We start from the raw sequence: 19,980 nt of genomic DNA, 5'->3' as shown, positions 1-19,980 counted from the left end.
GAGCGTGGACGGGTACACGAGGAGATCAAGTCTTTCCAGCAGGAGCTCTTGTCTGGAGAGTACTTTGGAGGTGGTGTATGAGAAACTTGCTTTAATTCAGTTTGAACTTTACAGAGACACACATCATATCATTTTTACCAAGAACTTCCTACTTTTGACAGGAAGCTGGTAGAATGTGTGAAAGAATTCAGACATAATTCGGACAACTTGGAAAACGACCGAAAAACCTTTAAGTGTGCCATTGGTATATTTAAAAGAAAATATACATACAGTATATACTGTACCGCCAGTCTACTTTTTATGTTGACTTACTGTAGATCTACTTGTTTTCATCATTTGATGGAGAAATGCCGTACTCTATTAAAGTGTTATGACGTATTTGGCTTGTAGTTAAGTTTCTTGCTTATATATTGAATGTTTTTTCTATTTGGATTTCTCTGTTATGTCTTTGCAGAGATCAGTTTGCTCTTGGGAGGACAGCAGCCTGCTCAACTTCGTGCCTTAAGTTCCTGCACACTTTTTTCCTTGTCTGTGGACAAGCTGCAGGAACTTGAGAGGAGCTTTCCTGATGTGATCGCTGATCTGCGGGAAGCGGCTCATCAGCACCTTTCAGATATCGAGCGTACGAAGCCTTTTCAAAGCAGTCAGACTGGGTGTAGTGGCTTTAAAAAAAGTCTTTATGCTGAAAAAACAATGCGAGTGACGTTACAGTCCATTTAGCAATGCTCAAAACAAAGCTCAGAAGTTCAGCTTATGTTGGTGTATTATGTGTGCATTAACTCTCTGCTAAAGTGTTTTGTTTGTGTGCTTTACAGAAGGTGCTGCGGAGGATGAAAATGAAGATCAAGTGTGAAGAAGATGGAGTGCTTATTAATTAAAACTAAGAAACGTTCACACACTTGTCTCTGATTTTTTGGGCTTCGTTGGTTCTTGTCAATACTAGTGTTAACATATGGAAACATTTAGTGGTTTGCCCTTTAGTGCTCAAGTCACAGTTTTGGCCATCTTATCTTTTAATTTGACATTATTTGAAGATGAAAATACCTTTGCAGTAGTGTAATGCTATGGAGGAAGGAGAAAGTAAGCGGGATTATAAATCCACGTTTGGTGGTTATGACCTAAATCAGCTTTAAAGCGATCCTGGTTAAGGCCTTTGGTCCTAAAGCGGCTTCTTCAAATGCTCCAGAGACTCAGCTTGAGGCCGGACCAAGGAGACCAGGTTGTCCAGCAACCTTTACCAGAATCATCTTCTCCACTGGGAGCCCACTCACAAGCCCCAGAAGCTTCTGAATATCAGAAGGCGTGAAATAAGATGCTGTTCTCAATGATGTTTATGAGTCTTTCGTGATTTTATTGCAATCAAAACATCTTGATGAATTATATGACAATACCTAAATGATTCTGTGAATCACAAACCTGAGGAAAAGAACTGTGATATAGAAAGGTCTCAGATTGAAAAAATACAGACTACTTATTTCCAGAGGTTCTTATAAATATATTTTACGGTAATACTTAGATTAAAACTAACATGTTTCTAAACTTCAATTTGATGATCCACTGATTCCGTCATACAGTAAGCATGCACAATAACTGTAACTGCAAAGTCATGGTCTTCAGTTTCAGGCACACCGTTGAATGAAAAAGATTCAACACTATTGCATATATCACACAAGCAGCCACACTAACACACAGATCAGTCCTTCATTGTCATATATTAATGTGCTTGGAAAACATGAAATAAATATTGAAAGGACCACAACATTTCTGATCTTCCAAAGCGACACACTAAGGCACTGCTGCTCCTTAAGGAAATGGGTGAACTTCAAGAAAAAAAACATGTCCAGGCCACCGTATACAACTTATATTTTTCTTAAATAAAAATTTTTTGCGATTGTGACATTGTGACCTACTTTAAGTACATTAATCAAAAAAATTCATTGTTATGGGTCCTGTATAGGAGGTTTCAATAATTCTCATTATTCTAAATGGTGATTCTCATACTGTAATACAGTACGTAATATAAATAAAATAAGCATAAATTAAAGCCAGTACAACAAATTCTACAACATGGTACTTGTCAAATTAAGTATTACAAGAAAAAAATAAGCCTTATTTCCCCAATACAACACTGAGACATTGGGTAAATGTATGTGCTTACTTATAAAATAATGTCACAATGTAAAAATGTATTAAACATCAGCTCTCTTTGAGCGAAATATTGTCTTATTTCTGGTGGAGAGAAAGATGACCACAACATGTCCTTTTTCTGAGTTTCACCCAATTTAACTTTAAAAACTGTCCTAGTTACAACACCGCTGCAATCTGGTATGTTGTTGCACACATTTGATACTCTGCTTCCATTCCAATAACTTAACTTCTTTTTGTTTTAACAAGTCAGTCTGTAAATGTACTGAAATGTGCACCGCATATAAATTAATTAGGCTTTAAAATTAAAACATAAAATTGAAATGTAAAACATAAAAGAGAACTTTGGGTTTCTAGGCAGGATCGTGCACAGTGTCGCTGTTTAGACGGAGATAGAGCCCTCCCTGAAGTTGGTTTTCCCAATCAGAACGTTTAACAGAATGGCTTTTCGCTCTCTTCTTTCCTTCTGTGCCTTTTTAATGATGTCATCAAGTTGTGACTCATCCTGTCGCCCAACCAGGTAACCCTTGCCCCCATAGCCATCAGCTACGATGTGATAATCTGCAAGCAGAAAACAAGAAAAAAACGAATTCATACTTTTGTATCCAAATACATGTATAGAAGAAAGTCAAATGTCAGTGCTGCTGTATTCCTTGAGTGTACAACTGCTGGACACTATGCAATCCTATAATGTCACAGGTGCTACGGAAGACTCAACAATAAATTACTAAATAACAAAAATGGTAAATAACTGTGACCCAGACTTCTCTTTTAAAGCGATTTTACACGTAGTTGAACTGTACGGTACAACAACATTCAAGTAAATAATTTCCCTGGTTAGTAATATGACATCACAGGTCAAAGAACATACATGCAACAATATCCTTTTTCTGAAAAACATCTTGATCCACATATTTTTTTGAAGACTCGGGAGGTGTACTGTAAACTTCAAACTCGTGCTAAATCCTACATTTATGACAACATTTTGAAAATATTATTAGAGTAAACCATCTCACCTGTGAAGGCGAGACCACAGGCTACATTGCTCCCGAGCAAAGGCACTTGTTCTCTGGAGATCTGACTCCAGCAGGCATCATTTCCGACCAGAGCGATCACTGGTGTCTGACATGACGTGAAAAAACAGCTCATTTACAATCGTTCTGGCTTATATACTGCATTTATGCATTATGCACTTACAATATAAGTCTATGGGGACAATCACATAACATGCTTCATCTGCTGTTGATCGCATATGGAAAGGGTTAAAAATGTTATGATTTTTTAATTCATTTGTAAATAAATCAAATGTAATCCAAAACCCTATTACGCCCTGTCCTGTCTTTTAAATAGATATGTAAACTATTTATATGTGAGGTTTGGCCGTGTTTTCCCCACCTTGTGGCGTGTAAAGGTATCAAATTCAGCTACACTGTATCCAAGGGAACCATCACCGTAAATGATCCAAACCTGTAACACACACATCGCACCACGTGGGAAAAGCTGTTTCAATAACTGGGGCAAATGTCACTACAGTCAGGTCAGCTAGGTCCTCTGGTCAAACAGAGATCAATATCAAAGCATTCAATACAATTTAACTTCTTTACAGTCTTACCTCAGAGTCAGGTCGACAGAGCTTGGCCCCCAGAGCAAAACCTCCTCCAACACCCAGAGTCCCAAAAGCTCCTGGAGTGAATAGCAGAAAACAGAATCATCAATTCCTTCAAAACGGTGCTTTAGATGTTCACAAACAGGTCAAAAAATATCGATAGTCCTGCTAATCTGGGTCTAGCCAGCGCAGCGGGCCCCGCGGCCTCATGATATAAGCAGCACTGCCGACAAAATCTCCCCCGGCGGCCACTATGATGCTGTCCTCATTCAAAAGCTCATCCACCCGGTGCAGAACATTCAGAGGATTCAGATGCATCTCTGTCTTCTCATCTGCTTTGGCTCTGAGATAAACAAATAGGCAGCGAGATGAAACTAAAGGGAGTTATAGGTCATAGGTTTACACATTCAGTCTCCTGAGACAAAGCTGACATGCAAGCAAGAATAGAAAAGGTGGGGAAAGTTCACCTGTTAGTTTTCTCTTTGACGTAATCTCCTTCTTTCAGACTTTGAGGCCATTCCTCTGGGCATCTGTGTCCCTTGAGGGCTTTAGAGAGACGCAGGAGGAAAGAGCCAGCATCGCCTGAAACATTTGGAAAATAAATTGTCAGTGTAGAACCCCTTTTTTAGTAGTGTATATGTACTGTATGTATACACAGGTTATAACTTAAGTTATACAAATATGATGTAGCTGTAATCCGCTGAGCGGCTAAACTGGGAGTGCTGTATTTGTGACGCATCAAAAAGGACATCATACATACAAAAAACAGAAAGCTTTCCAATACTCCAATTATTACTCCACAAACATGTTGCAAAAATAAATTGCTGGTCAACAAAGAGTACACTTACTCCCCATTCACCCCCTCCTGACCCACAACAGGTGAGCAGGTGCCCGATAACCACTTCCTACATATCTCACGACCCCTCCCAAATCATGTGACGCATTTACCATTTCATGTCCACTACAGATGGATTTTGATTCTAGTTTATTTAGTGCAGAGCTTTTTAAACTTCAAAAGGTCCCAAAAGATGTCCCATGTGCTTTAAGACCACACATTTTATATACATATAATATACACAATAAAGTACAGTCTCTTTACAAAACATTGATCACAAGATTGTAAGTGTGTAATGTAAATGATGTGCCCAAATGATAAAATACTGTAGTAGAGTATACTATAATATTTACTATAGTAAACTGTAGTAAAATGTCAAGATACTCCGGTATAGGGTGTTCAATTAAGTATAGGCCTATTACAGTTAATGAATTAAAACTAGTTAGATACTATAGTTAATACTATAGTACAGAGAATTTTATTTTCATTAATGTATTATACATTATGTATTCAGGAAAGAAATTAAACTGCACTTCTTCACCTTGAATGGCCACTGTTGGTTTCCAGAACATGTCCGAGTTCTTCAATAGCTGACTTCTGTCTCTGTTAACTGCAATGATTTTACTCCGTCGGTTCAGCACCCTTCCATAACCCAATCTGAAGTCACACACTGTGCCTACAAACCAAAACAAATCATGTATTGACATCTAGAAAAAGAATAGCTTAGTTTTCTAAGCATTCCGAACAGTATAAAACCATAGAAAATAAAAAGACACTAGATGGCGCTGTTACTCACCTGCCAGCAGCACAAGATCAGCATCTTTCAAGGCATCTCTCCTGTTCTGTCTGATGTGCAGTAGACTGTTCTTTCCCAGCATGCCCCGAGACATCCCACCCAGGAAGCAAGGAATGCCTAAAGACTCTAGGGCCTTTCTGTAAGACACACATCCAAAAAGAGAGTTCAAACTTCAACCATGAGTTACATGTCCGGGTGCTATAAATCAATAATTGTTGCCGTTTTTGGCTCATGCTTACACAACTAAAGCATTATTCTATATGATCAATTTATTCAATACATACAGTAACTGTGTTGGTTGCATATGGAGCATAAAAACCCTTTGGACCTAAAGCAGTGGTTCTCGAACTGGGGGCCCCAAGATTGATCCAGGGGGACACGGAATTTGTATCATACTTTTCACGCAATCAAACACTAGAAAAATAACCAAAATTATTTATGTTTCAGCATTGTATAACTGAATATGTTTTTGGTTTCTTAAAATTCTAGTTTAGGATTATGCGACTTTATTTTGGGGAGGGTCGAAAATGCACTGTACAACAAGGAAAACGTTTGAGAACTACGGACCTAAAGGGATAGTTCACACCAAGATTTAAACTCTTTTTTTGTAAGAAAAATAAATATTTGTTCTGCAGAATACAAAAGAAGATATTTGTTGGTAGCCAAACAACACCGCCCCATTGACTTGGCCCCAAAATGATTTCTCAACATATTTTCTTTTCCACATAAAAATGAACCAGAAGTTTTGAACCACATGAGAATATAATTTTTTGAGAAATTTTTTTTTGAGTGTTATTTTATACTTCTAATGCCCTTTATTGCAAAGAAAAATAAATAGTAAGCAGGTCTAAAGTAGCAGAACGGGTTTTTTCACGATATGATTTAAAAAAATGTAAAGGTGTCAACCAGTATATGTCAATATTAAATGTTTAATGTTTACTGTTTAATGAAGGAGGGTTGTCTTTAAATATCTAGACTGGCACCACAAAGACAATAGGTTTAATATCCAGAAGGGGATTGATGAACTACTCCATGAACGAGTATGACACAAACTGGGTAAAGACAGAATGGCTAAATGACCTGACATCATCTGCAGGTGTAGGCGGCAAGGTTGCTTGGCTGCCCAACAGTATGACGGGTTTCTTGGCTCGGCTCACCAGTTCCACACATCTTTGAATCTGGAAATGAATGAAACAACTTGAATACCGAGTCATGTAAATAAGATCTAATCTGCTGTGTCTGAAGTAAAAGTCACAGCTTTCTAGATCATTTCATTCTGCCCTGTTATGGTTCATGTTAAAGATGATGAGAATCAAATGAGATCTAATGTGACGCAACCATAAAAGCAATTAATAATACATCTCAAATGGCCATTAAACGATTGACAGGTCTCACCTCATCCTCTGTGGCCTGCGGGATGTGAACGGGAAGTGGGGAGGGATCACGGTTTTCCCAAGCTCCAGCAAATAAGTTAGATAAGTGATTTTTAAGATACCTGGCGGATAACAAACAAAAACACTTTCAACGTAAAAGTGATTGCCTTTCCTTTAATAATGAAATAAAGCGTAAGAAAATTGGAGGAAATAAAAAGTGAGAAATGTTTTACCGTGCAGTGATTTTGCCCATAAGACCTTTGGGAGTGTTTTTAGGGGCAAACTCTTTTTCCACCACATGGAAAGGGTACAGCGTGTCTATGGGAAGCTCGATAAACACTGGGCCTGTGAAATTGTTATACACATCAAACTGTACTTATGCACACAGAGTCAGGTCATGTACTCTCTAAAAAGTGTGATTCACTATATCTTAACTTAAAAGTGACATGTTTCAATCACTCACAAAAATGATAAATGATTAAATGAAAAAATGGTCATTCGCAGCATTACCTGGTGTGCCAGACTGTGCCACGGCCAATGCTTTTCTCACAGTAGGAACGATTTCTCTCACTGTTCTCACTGAAGCACAGAACTTACAGAGGGGTTTAAAGAGAGACATCTGGTCAATATCCTTCAGGGCTCCTCTACCCTAAAAAACACAAAAATCGAATGTCAAGAGGAAGAGTGGTGGGTTATTCTTGTACAAATTGTAGATTTTCATATTTATAACAGATCACAAAACCATCACATATGACACACACTTAAAATATTACTGTTCGCTGTATTAACATAAACAATTAATGTCTTAAGCTAGGATCTCTTCTACGTTACACACACGACTCAACAGAATGTTCATATCAAATGTATTTTACAGTAAGATATACTATGTCTGCAACTTTTCAGCACCAATGAGAATTTATGGGATCAGATTGACAACACATTCTTAGGAGGACAATACTCACATATTTATATCCACATCCTAATTTTATTTAAAAAAAGGAGTTTTATGTTCTTGCCATAAAGATCATCAGAAGTTAGAATAGCTTCACAGATGTTTTATACATGGGTCTAAATAAATTGATAAAGTGATTTTGTGTCCATAGAAAGCACATTAAATATAAGTAAAATGTCTTTTTACTTACAACGTAAAGTTTCTTGGACAATAAAGTCACAATTTGGTTGAAATACTGTTACATTGTCATTCAGCGTAACACAATATGTACAAATTCAGAATTTTACTTATTAAAATATATAAAATAATTAGGGGAGCATTTACATTTTATTGTGCTTTAAATATGTAAAAAAGATTATTGACCATTGGCCGAATTTTTTTTTTTTACAAATCATTAGCATTTAGTGTGAAAGTAACTATTCTCTTTTTATATGTGATAAATAGATTTTTGTGATAAATAGACTTATTTATTTTATGCTTAAACCCTTTTTCGTCAAAAATATAAATTATTTTAGCAGTGCGGAATTTCATTTGAATATAATGATGATGATATAATGACATTCTTGTTCAGAGCAAGTCGAAACATTGAATGTCACAAGTATTCCGACAAATATAAAGTAACGACTTTATAATACAAGAATAAGTGTTCACAACATCATAATGCTAGCTAGCAGTTTACTTTTAATAGCTTATTGTTTGGCATCATACGTCTTCCAGAAGGAAATATTATGCGCAAACAATGGTGTCAGAGACTCCTCTATATTAAATTATGAGCGAAAGAATCCCTCCACAATAATTGATCATTAATGTCACTCAACACATCGTGTTAATATATACATGAGAATGCGATGTGCTTGTTACACTGAAAGGTTTGATAGATAAGTATACTGTAAGCTCTTGACCGGGCAAGTAGAAACAAAGCATGTCATTTTATTCTTAAGAAAAAATGAAGCAAACATTGAAGTTTCTTCTTTAGCTCCGTTCCTTAAGCTTCATCCCTGTACACCTGTTCTTCTGTTCATACTGAAATGAGATCATTTGCTTTGTTATTTTCTTTCTAGTGCGTTTCTTCTCTTCAACATGCTTCGTAAGATCCCGGGTAGAGCGGTTCAATAATAATATAAAAGTAATTGCTGACTTATTTGCTCTCTGTGTGTACACTTGTACTGGGCGGGAGGAACCAGGAGAGTTAAGATAAGCCTTGAGGTGAGGTGATGAATACACATCCAGTTTACTGTGTCAGAGATACATGGAGATAAAACCCTGTAATTTCATCACTACCACAATCTCATGAGTGCAGAGAAAGCATGTTAAGCATTCTTATACACACAGTTGTTGACAGACTCAATATTAAACTCACAACTTGCGCATGAAATGTTATATTCAAGTTTTAGAATTAAATTCATAAAATGATTTCTACTTTCAGAGCCTCACTGTTGCGGTCAGGGGGCTACCTCTGTGACGGACAGTTACCTGATATAATCTCACACCAATAGCGATATGAGGAACAGATAAGGCAGAGGTGTTCCAGCACGCCAGGCTGAGCAGAGAGTATGTAAAGTGCACCTTGAAGTAACTTTCTGACCTGCAGTAGAGTAGCAGCTGCACCACCGATAAGAAGCAGAGGAGATTCGGCCATCTGAGCGTTCTTCACCGCAGTGACAGTGTTGGTCAGTCCAGGTCCGGCCGTGACTGCAGCCACACCCACTGTGCCTACAGGGGCAAAACACTAGATTATCACCATCTAACATCCTCATGCAACACGAAGGACCCTCTTGCTTTCTTAGATTTGTTCTTACCGGAAAGTCTTGCCACGGCATCGGCTGCAAACACAGCCGTGGCCTCGTGCCGCGTGTCGACGATGCGGATGCCCAGTTTCTCACAGGCCACCAGGATGGGCGAGATGTGTCCTCCCACCAACGTAAAGACGAATTTGACCCCGTGAGCCCGCAGGACCTCCGCCACGCTCTCTCCTCCATGCCGGGGACTCTTACTTTCTGTCTGGGTGTCACAGACGTTGACAGTTAGAATAACATTCCCTGGTGTATAATGCAACAATCTTTGTCACTGCGAGGGGAGGAGAATACGCCTCAAGAGAATAGAATAATAGACACATTGTCGGATTGTGGGAGTGGTGTTTCCCTGTCCTGATTTATGGATATCTGCCAAAACAGGTGTTCTGCACGAACGTGTTTACATGCAATGTTGCAGTAAAAACTTGCAGTGTTGGCAATACAACAAGAATGCTTAAGTGTCAAATAGGCGCATGAGATCAAAGACAGCAAGGCTTGTGATGCAGTGAGCTGCGCGTGCACACCTGTCACCAGTGGCGGCTGGTGAAAAATATTTTAGGTGGGGCTGTTTGTGTGTGTGTGTGGGCATCTGGGGGGATCCTCCCCCAGAAATTTTTTAATTTCATAGATGTGATTTCCTGCATTCTGGTGCATTTTAGTCCATGTCCCTTGCCTATACCAATAAAAGAACTCAAACCAGTCAATACCAATGGTCTAAAAAGACAATATTAATTGAACTGCCATGTAGAAATCAAGTCTCACAGGTAATGATAATGAACAAGTTACATCGCTCAGTGTCCAGATAGGAAAAAGTGAACAAAAAAAAAACAAAGCAAGCATAGTTACATTACTATTAAGATCAATATTTTAATGGCAAATGTGTGTGAAATGTGGTGTGGTGAGTGAGAGAGAGACTGAGTGAGTAAGAGAATGATAGCGTGTGTGTGTGTCTTTCAAAGTGAGTGAGTTGGAGAGATAGATGGAGGATGAGTGTGTGTGTGTGTGTGTGTGTGTGTGTGTGTGAGAGAGAGAGAGAGAGAGAAAAAGAGAGAGTAAAGAGTAGAGAGAGACTAAGATATGGTGTCTGTGACAGACTTGTGTATGAGAGAGGTAGATGGAGTGAATGCGGGAGGGTGTGTGTGTGTGTGTGTGTGTGTGTGAGAGAGAGAGAGGTAGATGGAGTGAATGCGGGAGGGTGTGTGTGTGTGTGTGTGTGTGAGAGAGAGAGAGAGGTAGATGGAGTGAATGCGGGAGGGTGTGTGTGTGTGTGTGTGAGAGAGAGAGAGGTAGATGGAGTGAATGCGGGGGGGTGTGTGTGTGTGTGTGAGAGAGAGAGAGGTAGATGGAGTGAATGCGGGAGGGTGTGTGTGTGTGTGTGTGTGTGTGTGTGAGAGAGAGAGAGGTAGATTGAGTGAATGCGGGGGGTGTGTGTGTGTGTGTGTGTGAGAGAGAGAGAGGTAGATGGAGTGAATGCGGGGGGGGTGTGTGTGTGTGTGTGAGAGAGAGAGAGGTAGATGGAGTGAATGCGGGAGGGTGTGTGTGTGTGTGTGTGTGAGAGAGAGAGAGGTAGATTGAGTGAATGCGGGGGGTGTGTGTGTGTGTGTGTGTGTGTGTGAGAGAGAGAGGTAGATGGAGTGAATGCGGGGGGTGTGTGTGTGTGTGTGTGTGTGTGAGAGAGAGGTAGATGGAGTGAATGCGGGGGGGGGGTGAGTGAGTGAAGGGGATGGAGAACTCTTATTTGTACAGGAACTTTGCTCGTCTATCTTTCTGAGTGGCAAATCTCTCAATGACCCTTGTGTTGAAATCTGGAATGTCCCGTGTGAGTTTCTTCTCTATAGAGAGTATAGCCAGAGCGTTGAGGCGATCTTGTGCCATAGTGTTCCTAAGGAACGTTTTGATCCTCTTTAAAGTAGAGAAGCACCTCTCTGATTCTGCTGTTGTCATTGGTGTGGTGATGAGGATCTTGAGAAGACTTACAGTTTCAGTGAATGTGTCTTGAAGGTTATTTTCCATTACAACCTGAAAGAGAGCCAGTGCACCACTGCAACCCTGGAAGTCCTCATTTTCATAGATAAGGGACAGTTCTGTTTTAAGTCTGGCTTTGTCCAACATGGGATAGGCTTCCACCGTGGTTCCTAGTGCTGAATCTGGGAACTTTCTGCTGTGTTGTGGGAACAAGTCTCCTTGCAACAGAGTGGCACTGATGAGATGATTGGTGAAAGAAAACCTCTCCTTGGCATGGCTCATAATGGTATCACACACCTATGAAATTAGACATAATTGTAGAAGAGTAAGCACAGAAAACATTAAGTTTTCACATTTCTCAGTTCAACAATACAATAAAATCAGCATATTCATAGCAGTTACAATTTTGTTATGAGCAAGTAAGTTTTATTAATTACAATACAGACACTAGCTCTCACTCACTCACTCGCTCGCTCTATTGGCGGTCTCTATCACTCTCTCTCTCGCTTACTCACACATACACACCATATAGCACTAATTAATAAAATCACAAATGTGAAAAAAAAGTAGATAAATATGTCTAATAATGACAATTCAGAATACAAAAATGTGCAAACAAACACAAATACATATAGGCTATAGAATACAGAAACAGAATTTCTGTTACTGCTTACCTCTATTGCCAGATGCTGTTGCGTTTCTTCTCCCATTGCCCTCCTTCTCTTCGGGGGTGGTTCCTGTACGGGTCCCCTATACTCCTCATCCTCAACTAGAGAAGGAACGGAGTCCCTGATCCAAAATAAGTTTCACAAGTCACTGTCCACCCTGAAATTACTGTATCAGAAACCAACTTGCTGGAGATATAAACATAATTTTAATAAAACTGTATTAAAATATGTGCTATTGCTGTGTTGGGCCTAGTCAATGTTATCTAGATTCATCACAAATAAATTCACTAGTCTAACATGGTGGCGAAATTGTAATATTTATGATAGGTTCTGTTGTGCTAAGCCATGTGGATTTATGTTTTTATTGTTTAGGCTGCATAAGCATGTTTTTAGCCAATATGCAAAATCATAGCCTACCTGATCACCTGTATGCTGTGAGTGAACCTCTGGGTGATCCCTGCGATGAAGACAGAGTCTATGTTCCTCTTCTGCAGATGGTTAAACAGCATGTCTACATGTGGCATGATTTTGTGGAATAACGCCAGGATGAAACAGAAAACCTCATCTTCCAACATTCTCATACAACCCCCGGCCTCTCTCTTCGATATGGCATCAAAGTCTCCTCTGTCTCGAATGGTTTGGAAGCACTTAACCAGTTCATCTTTGTGCTCGTAAACTGTGTTAACAGCACGACTGTGGAAGTTCCATCGCGTTGTTGAAGCACCTGGAAGTCTGTGTGCCACCACTTCATCCAGCACTGCCGTTCGTTTGAATGACTTGGAAAAAAATGTAGAAAACCCCCCAATGTCTGAAAAAAACTGCCCGATCTTTGGGATGTGGGATGTTGCCTGCTGCATAATGAGGTTCAACTGATGCGCATAACAGTGAACGTAGTATGCACTCCCGTAGACGTCTTGCACTATACGCTGCACTCCACCTGTAGCACCCCTCATCACTGCGGCACCATCATAGGCCTGGGCAATTAATTTTCTCTCTTGTCCCGCAGGAAGGATGGTGCTCAGCCTTTCCAATAATGCAGTGGCAATCGTATCAGCGGTCGCATTTGGAAGCGCGATAAACTCAAAAAAACGTTGTTGAATGTTGTTGTGGCCATCTATGTACCGTAGCACAAGCACAAGCTGACAATGAGTGCAGATGTCGGTTGTCTCGTCTGCCTGAATGGCAATATAGTCCGACTGTTTCACCTCTTCCAGAATGCGGTCTCTGAGAACTGACAACACGCAGTCTAACAGTTCATTTTGCACGGTCTTCGAAGTGCCTTTAAAAACAGTGGCGTTCTCCAGGTGCACCTCCAACTCACAGTCGATTGAGGCCATAAGATCAATTAGACCCAGGAAAATGCCAGGGTTTTCTGATGCGTCACTCTCATCGTGACCACGCAAAGCAAGTTCAAAGGCACCACAACATTTCACGGCATCAATGATCTTTGACAAAATATGCCGATTCCTGTCCACCTCCTCGTTGTGCCTTCTTATGGCAATGCGGTGTCCCTCATCTAGCTGTGTGGCTATACTAATTCGGCCTAGCATGGCTAGCTTCACAGAGTTGTACATATGCACTCTTGCCCGTTCATGTTTCTTAATGCGTTCTGACATATGTTCAGGTCTGTCACCCCTGTCTGTGTCCACCAGCTATCACAAGCACTTGTTTTAAACAGTAAGCAAGGGAAGCAAAAGATTGCATTGGCGTAACCACAGCTAGTAAGCCAAACCTTTCGATCGAACCAACCTCGGGAAAAGGTTCTCTTGTAGGTTTTCTCCTTTTCTCGCGCCTTTTGCGTTATATTCACTTCTGGCTTGTCTGGTCCGAGTTCTTTTACAATTAGTTTTTCCGCTAATGTTCTTCTTTCGAATGGATACAGGTGTAGAGATTTTACTGAATTTGGGGCAAGATTAACTCCCACGACTACATTATTGATATTCAACGTCGCCGGCGCCGCCATACTGCACTCGCACTCCGCTCTGAGGTAAAAGGTAAAAAGTGGTGCACTGCTCTAATCTTGGTTAGGGATGTGCACATCGATGCTATAGTATCGATATATCGATACTCGAAAGCTACTGTTTAGGTATCGATATTTCATATAAAGTATCGATATCTTAATTAAGGCATGACTAAATGTTATCAAAGCTGTGCAGTGTTTATGTCAATCGGTGACGGTGTTTATAATGTTAAAACTTTCCAGCCGGCTGTGCGTGCGTGCGTGCAGTCTGTAGCGCGATGACGTAGTGGACTTTACCCATACGTAATTGATGTCATACCCGCATGCACTGCGGGTGTATTTTGATGGTGCAGCGCGAGTTGTGTGGTCACGTGGACGACGCATTCATTTTAAACAGAGCGGCACGATGGCAGAGAGGAAAAGTAGCGTGGTGTGGTGCTATTTTTCTACAATATTGCACGATGCAATATATGTGATAAAAAAGTGGCACACAGCAATAATACTAGCAACCTTTTTAAACATTTACAAACGACACACCCTGAAACTTATAAAGAGGTTGAACGAAACCAAGCTGCCCGTGCCCAGTCTTCCTCTGCCCAGTCTTCATCTGTCCGACAAAAGACGTTACAGGAGACTTTCCAGGGAGGCAAAAAGTATCCAGGTACAAAGAGCTGGTCATTAGTTAACCTATTACGTGTAATCCCTTGTCACTTGGTACAAATAGGCAAATAAAAATAAGTGTGTTTGTGCGCGCACACAAATGAAAGTTTGCGATAGGAAACTTCAGTACAGTTCAGTAATAGTTCTGTACAGTAAGTGTAACAGTTTGTCATGAAACTGCTCCGAGACTTAGAGGTGAGATCCACTTGCAGCTTTATTAGGGGGTAATCCGAAGGCGTAATCCAAATAACGGGCAGGGGTCATACACAGGCAGGCAGTTCAAACAAAGCAACAAACCAAACAAAGAGACAAACCAAAACAAGCAGGGACCAGAGGCAAAAGGGTAATCAGGGAACAAGGCACAAATCCAGAAGACAGGGAATAGACACAGGTAACGCTCAGAAATGCAGACAGGCTAACAAGACTTCGCAGTGAGTGAATAAGTGCACATGGTATATATAGAGTGAATGTGAATGATATGCAGGTGTGTGTGAAATCAGTGCTGATGAGTCCGGGTAGTGCGTTATGGGAAATGTAGTCTGTGAGTGAATGATAAGTTTGATGTGGAGTGCCCTCTGGTGGTTTTCAAGGGCACTCCAGCTGGTGACCGTTACACAGTTCAAGAAAAATGGCCTGTTTAAAATGACAGTGAAAAAATGCACAGTTAATGTTTTTAGGATTTACGTTATTTCATCATAATTTTTGGAAGAATGTGGTTTAAACATTTAAATTTTTTGTTAAATTAACCTTTTATAATAAATATGTTATTAATGGCCAGTACAAGTCGTAATTTGTCTTTAATTGTAATTATATTCTATTATAAAAATGAAAAATTCTCATACACTTTAAAAATGATAGCAGTATCGGTATCGGTATCAGTATCGCTTAAATTTAAAGAAAAAATATCGGTATCGTATCGCATCAAAAAAATGTGGTATCGCCCATCACTAATCTTGGTACTACAGGCGATATTTTCAGAGCCCCTAAACCTTAAAATTACACGACGATGATTGGCGAAATATAAACTTTTTTGCGTAGCAACCGGGGAACTATTGGCTTAAATTCCAGCACTGTAGGGCTGAGCGAACTGGAGCCCAGGGAAGACAGCCTATTGGCTACTACTACTACACCAACATCCAAATATCATTCTGGAGAGTTCTAAACACATTCTAGAGTAAAACCATTAATATCATGTAATTAACACAGATTATTTTTCAAAATGAGAGATTATTAAAAGATTTTTTTTTTTAAATACAAATAAAAAACTGGCAGGGAGGTCGGCACCCCAGCGCCCTCTATGGGCGAGTCGCTGCTGGTGGAGCGGCATGAATATGACGATGATCTGCATCATTCAAATTCACTCGATGCAATTTAAAAAACAACGGAAGCAACGGTCAACTGTACACTTCGCTTCACGACCAGCATCAGAAGAGATCGTCTTTCACCTTTCGCTGAAACTTGTTTACAGGAAGGATGCCATTGAAATACAGAGAACCGTCTGACAAAGAGACTTGTATAATACATCCGCGGAGTCGGGCCAGGTAACCGGAAAAATCTCATTTTATTAATAATGCACCACCACATTTAACCAAAATCTTGTGTTTTTGGGGGTCGGGGTACAAATCATTTGTATTAATGCTTATTTGAGGAGGTTAAATCATGAAAGGCATTCATTCCTTCCACTGGAAAAGGGCCCTGGACTTTCTGTTACTAGAAATATCTTTGCATATGAAGGAAAATGTGAAAACAAAATCATAAAGGAATTTAATTTGAGTTAAACTCCCTCTTTTGAACAATCGATTAATTGATAATCGTGTTTTTATATACGCTTTAAGATAAACCGTGTGCAATTTCAATACTTGAATCCATTGTAGAGTATTTTCTCCATATATTTACCAAAGACGGTTTAAAAAATGCTGTTTGAAACTGCCTCTGTTTACAACTTCATGTGAGGCATAGATGTGGATGGTGCATATACTACATACAGTATATAACCATCACTGATGTTTCAGCTCTGCTTCTGCAACACCAGCACACGCTGCTCACAAGTCAAATGAAGCATCTATGTATACAGTACAAATGTTACATTTCAGCCTTTTTAAGGCATGAATAAATCATAATCACAGGAAAAAACCTTTTACAGATGCTATTTCAGTGCTAAAAGATGAGTGACACAACGACACATTATAATGCGGTGGGACTTTGAGTGAATTAGCTAACCAAGCAACATACAATAGATTTTGTGTTTCAAAGCCTTTTTTTTTTCCGCAGAAATGTATACCTGCTGTTCATGATCATCCTTACATCTTTCAACTTGTTTGCCATCCCTTTGGACATGGCCTTTTCTGAGGATATCCACAAAAGCTCACACAAGATTTGGTTATCTTTAAATGTCATCTCAGACATAGTGTTCTGTTTTGACATCTTGATAAACTTTCGAATGGGATTCTTCAAGGAACATGGTCAGGTAGGAAACCAGCCGTAACAGCGTTCTGGGTGTAAAACAAGAAACGAAATGAAAACTAAACCTTTGCATTAGCCAGATTACTGATGAACGCCTTAATAATGCCAATCACACATTTTTAGAAATAGTCCAGTTTAACTGATGACAACAACGTAAATATGATTATCTTACTTAGCTGCACCTGTCTATGTTTTTATATTCAAAACAGATTTTCAGTCCGCACTTTTTTGTTCCGTCTAGGTGCTCGTTCTTGATCCTCAGCTGATAAAGAAAGACTATCTAAGCTCGTGGTTTGTTCCAGACCTGCTGGCTGCGTTTCCGGCTGATGTCTTCATCATAATTTTGGTGAGTTTGCTTATTCTGCCTTATTAATATCAGTCACATTGATGATATCAACTATTCGACGTCTTACTATAAAACCATATTTGATTTGTTTCAGGAAAACTATCACGTTGACACGAGCTCGCTGATGGCCTCAAAGATCATGAGGATCCTCATGTTTGTGAGGATTCTGAGCATGATACGTCTGCTCCGTGTCCCGAAACTCACCAGGTTTTTCTTGGAACTTGAAGAAGTAAGGAATAGCCAGTTTCTTGCATACAAAAGTAGACATTTTTGTTGTTGTATGGAGTGTGATTGTAATGGTTGCATGGTGTTTTCGTACGTGCTTGTAGGATTTACACATCCAGCTTGTAGCAGTGAGAAGACTCTTTAGAACCTTGTTTGTTGCAGTGGTGCTGTTTCTTATTATGCACTGGAACGCCTGCATCCAGTTTTTCCTCTCCGGGCTGGGTGAATTTCCACCTGATAGCTGGGTCACACAAGAACACCTCCTGGTAAATGGTACATGGTTTTTAATATGGTGAGAAGTCACGTGAATTGAATGCCTGTTTTATTCTTTTTTTGACACATTACGTAGAATGCCTCAATTGGAGAGAAGTACTCATCTTCTTTCTTTCGTGCATTCTGCCAAATGACCGGGACACTATGTGGAGCTTCTGACCCTCCGACACGTACGTCACACTTCCAACATGCATTCGAAATACTTAAATTCAGCGATGCTTGCATTTAGACGAACTCAGGGCTTTGACCAAATCCTTAACAATAAAACTTACCACAACCTAGTAAAAGCAAGCAGCACTCAAAAAGGATGTAAAAAGATGCAATAATGGCGTTTGCATGGATGTGGTTCTCTGATTTGTAGGTATTGAAGAACAATGGGCCGCCATCATAAGTATTGTGATTGGCCGATCGATGTTTATTGCACTTGTTGCATGGCAGATAGCAACATTTGCAGCTAGCAATGCGAACGTAAAAGAGGTGCTCTTTTGTAACATTTGCACATTTTTATTAAATGAACTGAAGGTACGTCAGATAATATAATGGCATATTTGATATGTTACATCTGTAGCTGAAAAACTTCGAACATCTGCCCAAGGCATTGCGCAAGCGTGCCATTGCAGGCTACAGATGGCAACAGAAAAGGAGCTGTCTTGGCCTCCTGCAAGAATCGCTAAAAAAGGTTTGTCAAATTGAGAAAGTTAGATTTTTTAAAATATGAACTGATGTGTGCAGTTATACCATTTTGTCAAATGTTGTCACTGACCGATCAAAAGAGTGTAAATGTGTATACCTTCTAAACGTTTATTTTGTTCATGTGTAGGAGCAAATTAGCATATTCATGAGCTCAAAGCTAAAAGACATTCATGTTTCGTACTGTAGGATGTTATGAAAGTCATGTGCCCAAACTTGATGAAGGGATGGCTGTTTGCTAGTGGCGATGTCACGCTGATCGAGGCCGTTCTGATGAAGCTGGAGTGCGAAATCTTCCAGACAGGCGACATCATCATCCAACGGAACGGTCCTGCTGACAGGATGTTCTTCATCGAGCGTGGACGGGTACACGAGGAGATCAAGTCTTTCCAGCAGGAGCTCTTGTCTGGAGAGTACTTTGGAGGTGGTGTATGAGAAACTTGCTTTAATTCAGTTTGAACTTTACAGAGACACACATCATATCATTTTTACCAAGAACTTCCTACTTTTGACAGGAAGCTGGTAGAATGTGTGAAAGAATTCAGACATAATTCGGACAACTTGGAAAACGACCGAAAAACCTTTAAGTGTGCCATTGGTATATTTAAAAGAAAATATACATACAGTATATACTGTACCGCCAGTCTACTTTTTATGTTGACTTACTGTAGATCTACTTGTTTTCATCATTTGATGGAGAAATGCCGTACTCTATTAAAGTGTTATGACGTATTTGGCTTGTAGTTAAGTTTCTTGCTTATATATTGAATGTTTTTTCTATTTGGATTTCTCTGTTATGTCTTTGCAGAGATCAGTTTGCTCTTGGGAGGACAGCAGCCTGCTCAACTTCGTGCCTTAAGTTCCTGCACACTTTTTTCCTTGTCTGTGGACAAGCTGCAGGAACTTGAGAGGAGCTTTCCTGATGTGATCGCTGATCTGCGGGAAGCGGCTCATCAGCACCTTTCAGATATCGAGCGTACGAAGCCTTTTCAAAGCAGTCAGACTGGGTGTAGTGGCTTTAAAAAAAGTCTTTATGCTGAAAAAACAATGCGAGTGACGTTACAGTCCATTTAGCAATGCTCAAAACAAAGCTCAGAAGTTCAGCTTATGTTGGTGTATTATGTGTGCATTAACTCTCTGCTAAAGTGTTTTGTTTGTGTGCTTTACAGAAGGTGCTGCGGAGGATGAAAATGAAGATCAAGTGTGAAGAAGATGGAGTGCTTATTAATT

The 19,980-nt window shown here is 39.9% G+C and overlaps 1 protein-coding gene across 1 annotated transcript; it reads right to left on the bottom strand.

The window, feature by feature from the left end:
* Nucleotides 1-2,527: 2,527 nt before the first annotated feature.
* On the bottom strand, nt 2,528-9,732 carry LOC306903158 (2-hydroxyacyl-CoA lyase 2-like; the record flags this gene model as incomplete). The annotated part of the gene is made up of 14 exons (XM_079472126.1): nt 2,528-2,706; nt 3,162-3,267; nt 3,541-3,612; nt 3,758-3,828; nt 3,925-4,094; nt 4,219-4,333; nt 5,128-5,262; nt 5,383-5,519; nt 6,463-6,560; nt 6,778-6,877; nt 6,989-7,100; nt 7,266-7,404; nt 9,293-9,420; nt 9,507-9,732. Coding segments are annotated over 14 exons (1,788 nt in total), but the record flags the coding sequence as incomplete, so codon positions are not given.
* Between the last annotated feature and the right edge of the window lie 10,248 nt (nt 9,733-19,980).

Source organism: Barbatula barbatula (assembly GCF_947034865.1).
Source record: "Barbatula barbatula genome assembly, chromosome: 2".
In the NCBI taxonomy this organism is placed as follows: domain Eukaryota; kingdom Metazoa; phylum Chordata; class Actinopteri; order Cypriniformes; family Nemacheilidae; genus Barbatula; species Barbatula barbatula.
This window is presented reverse-complemented; position numbering and strand designations above follow the sequence as displayed.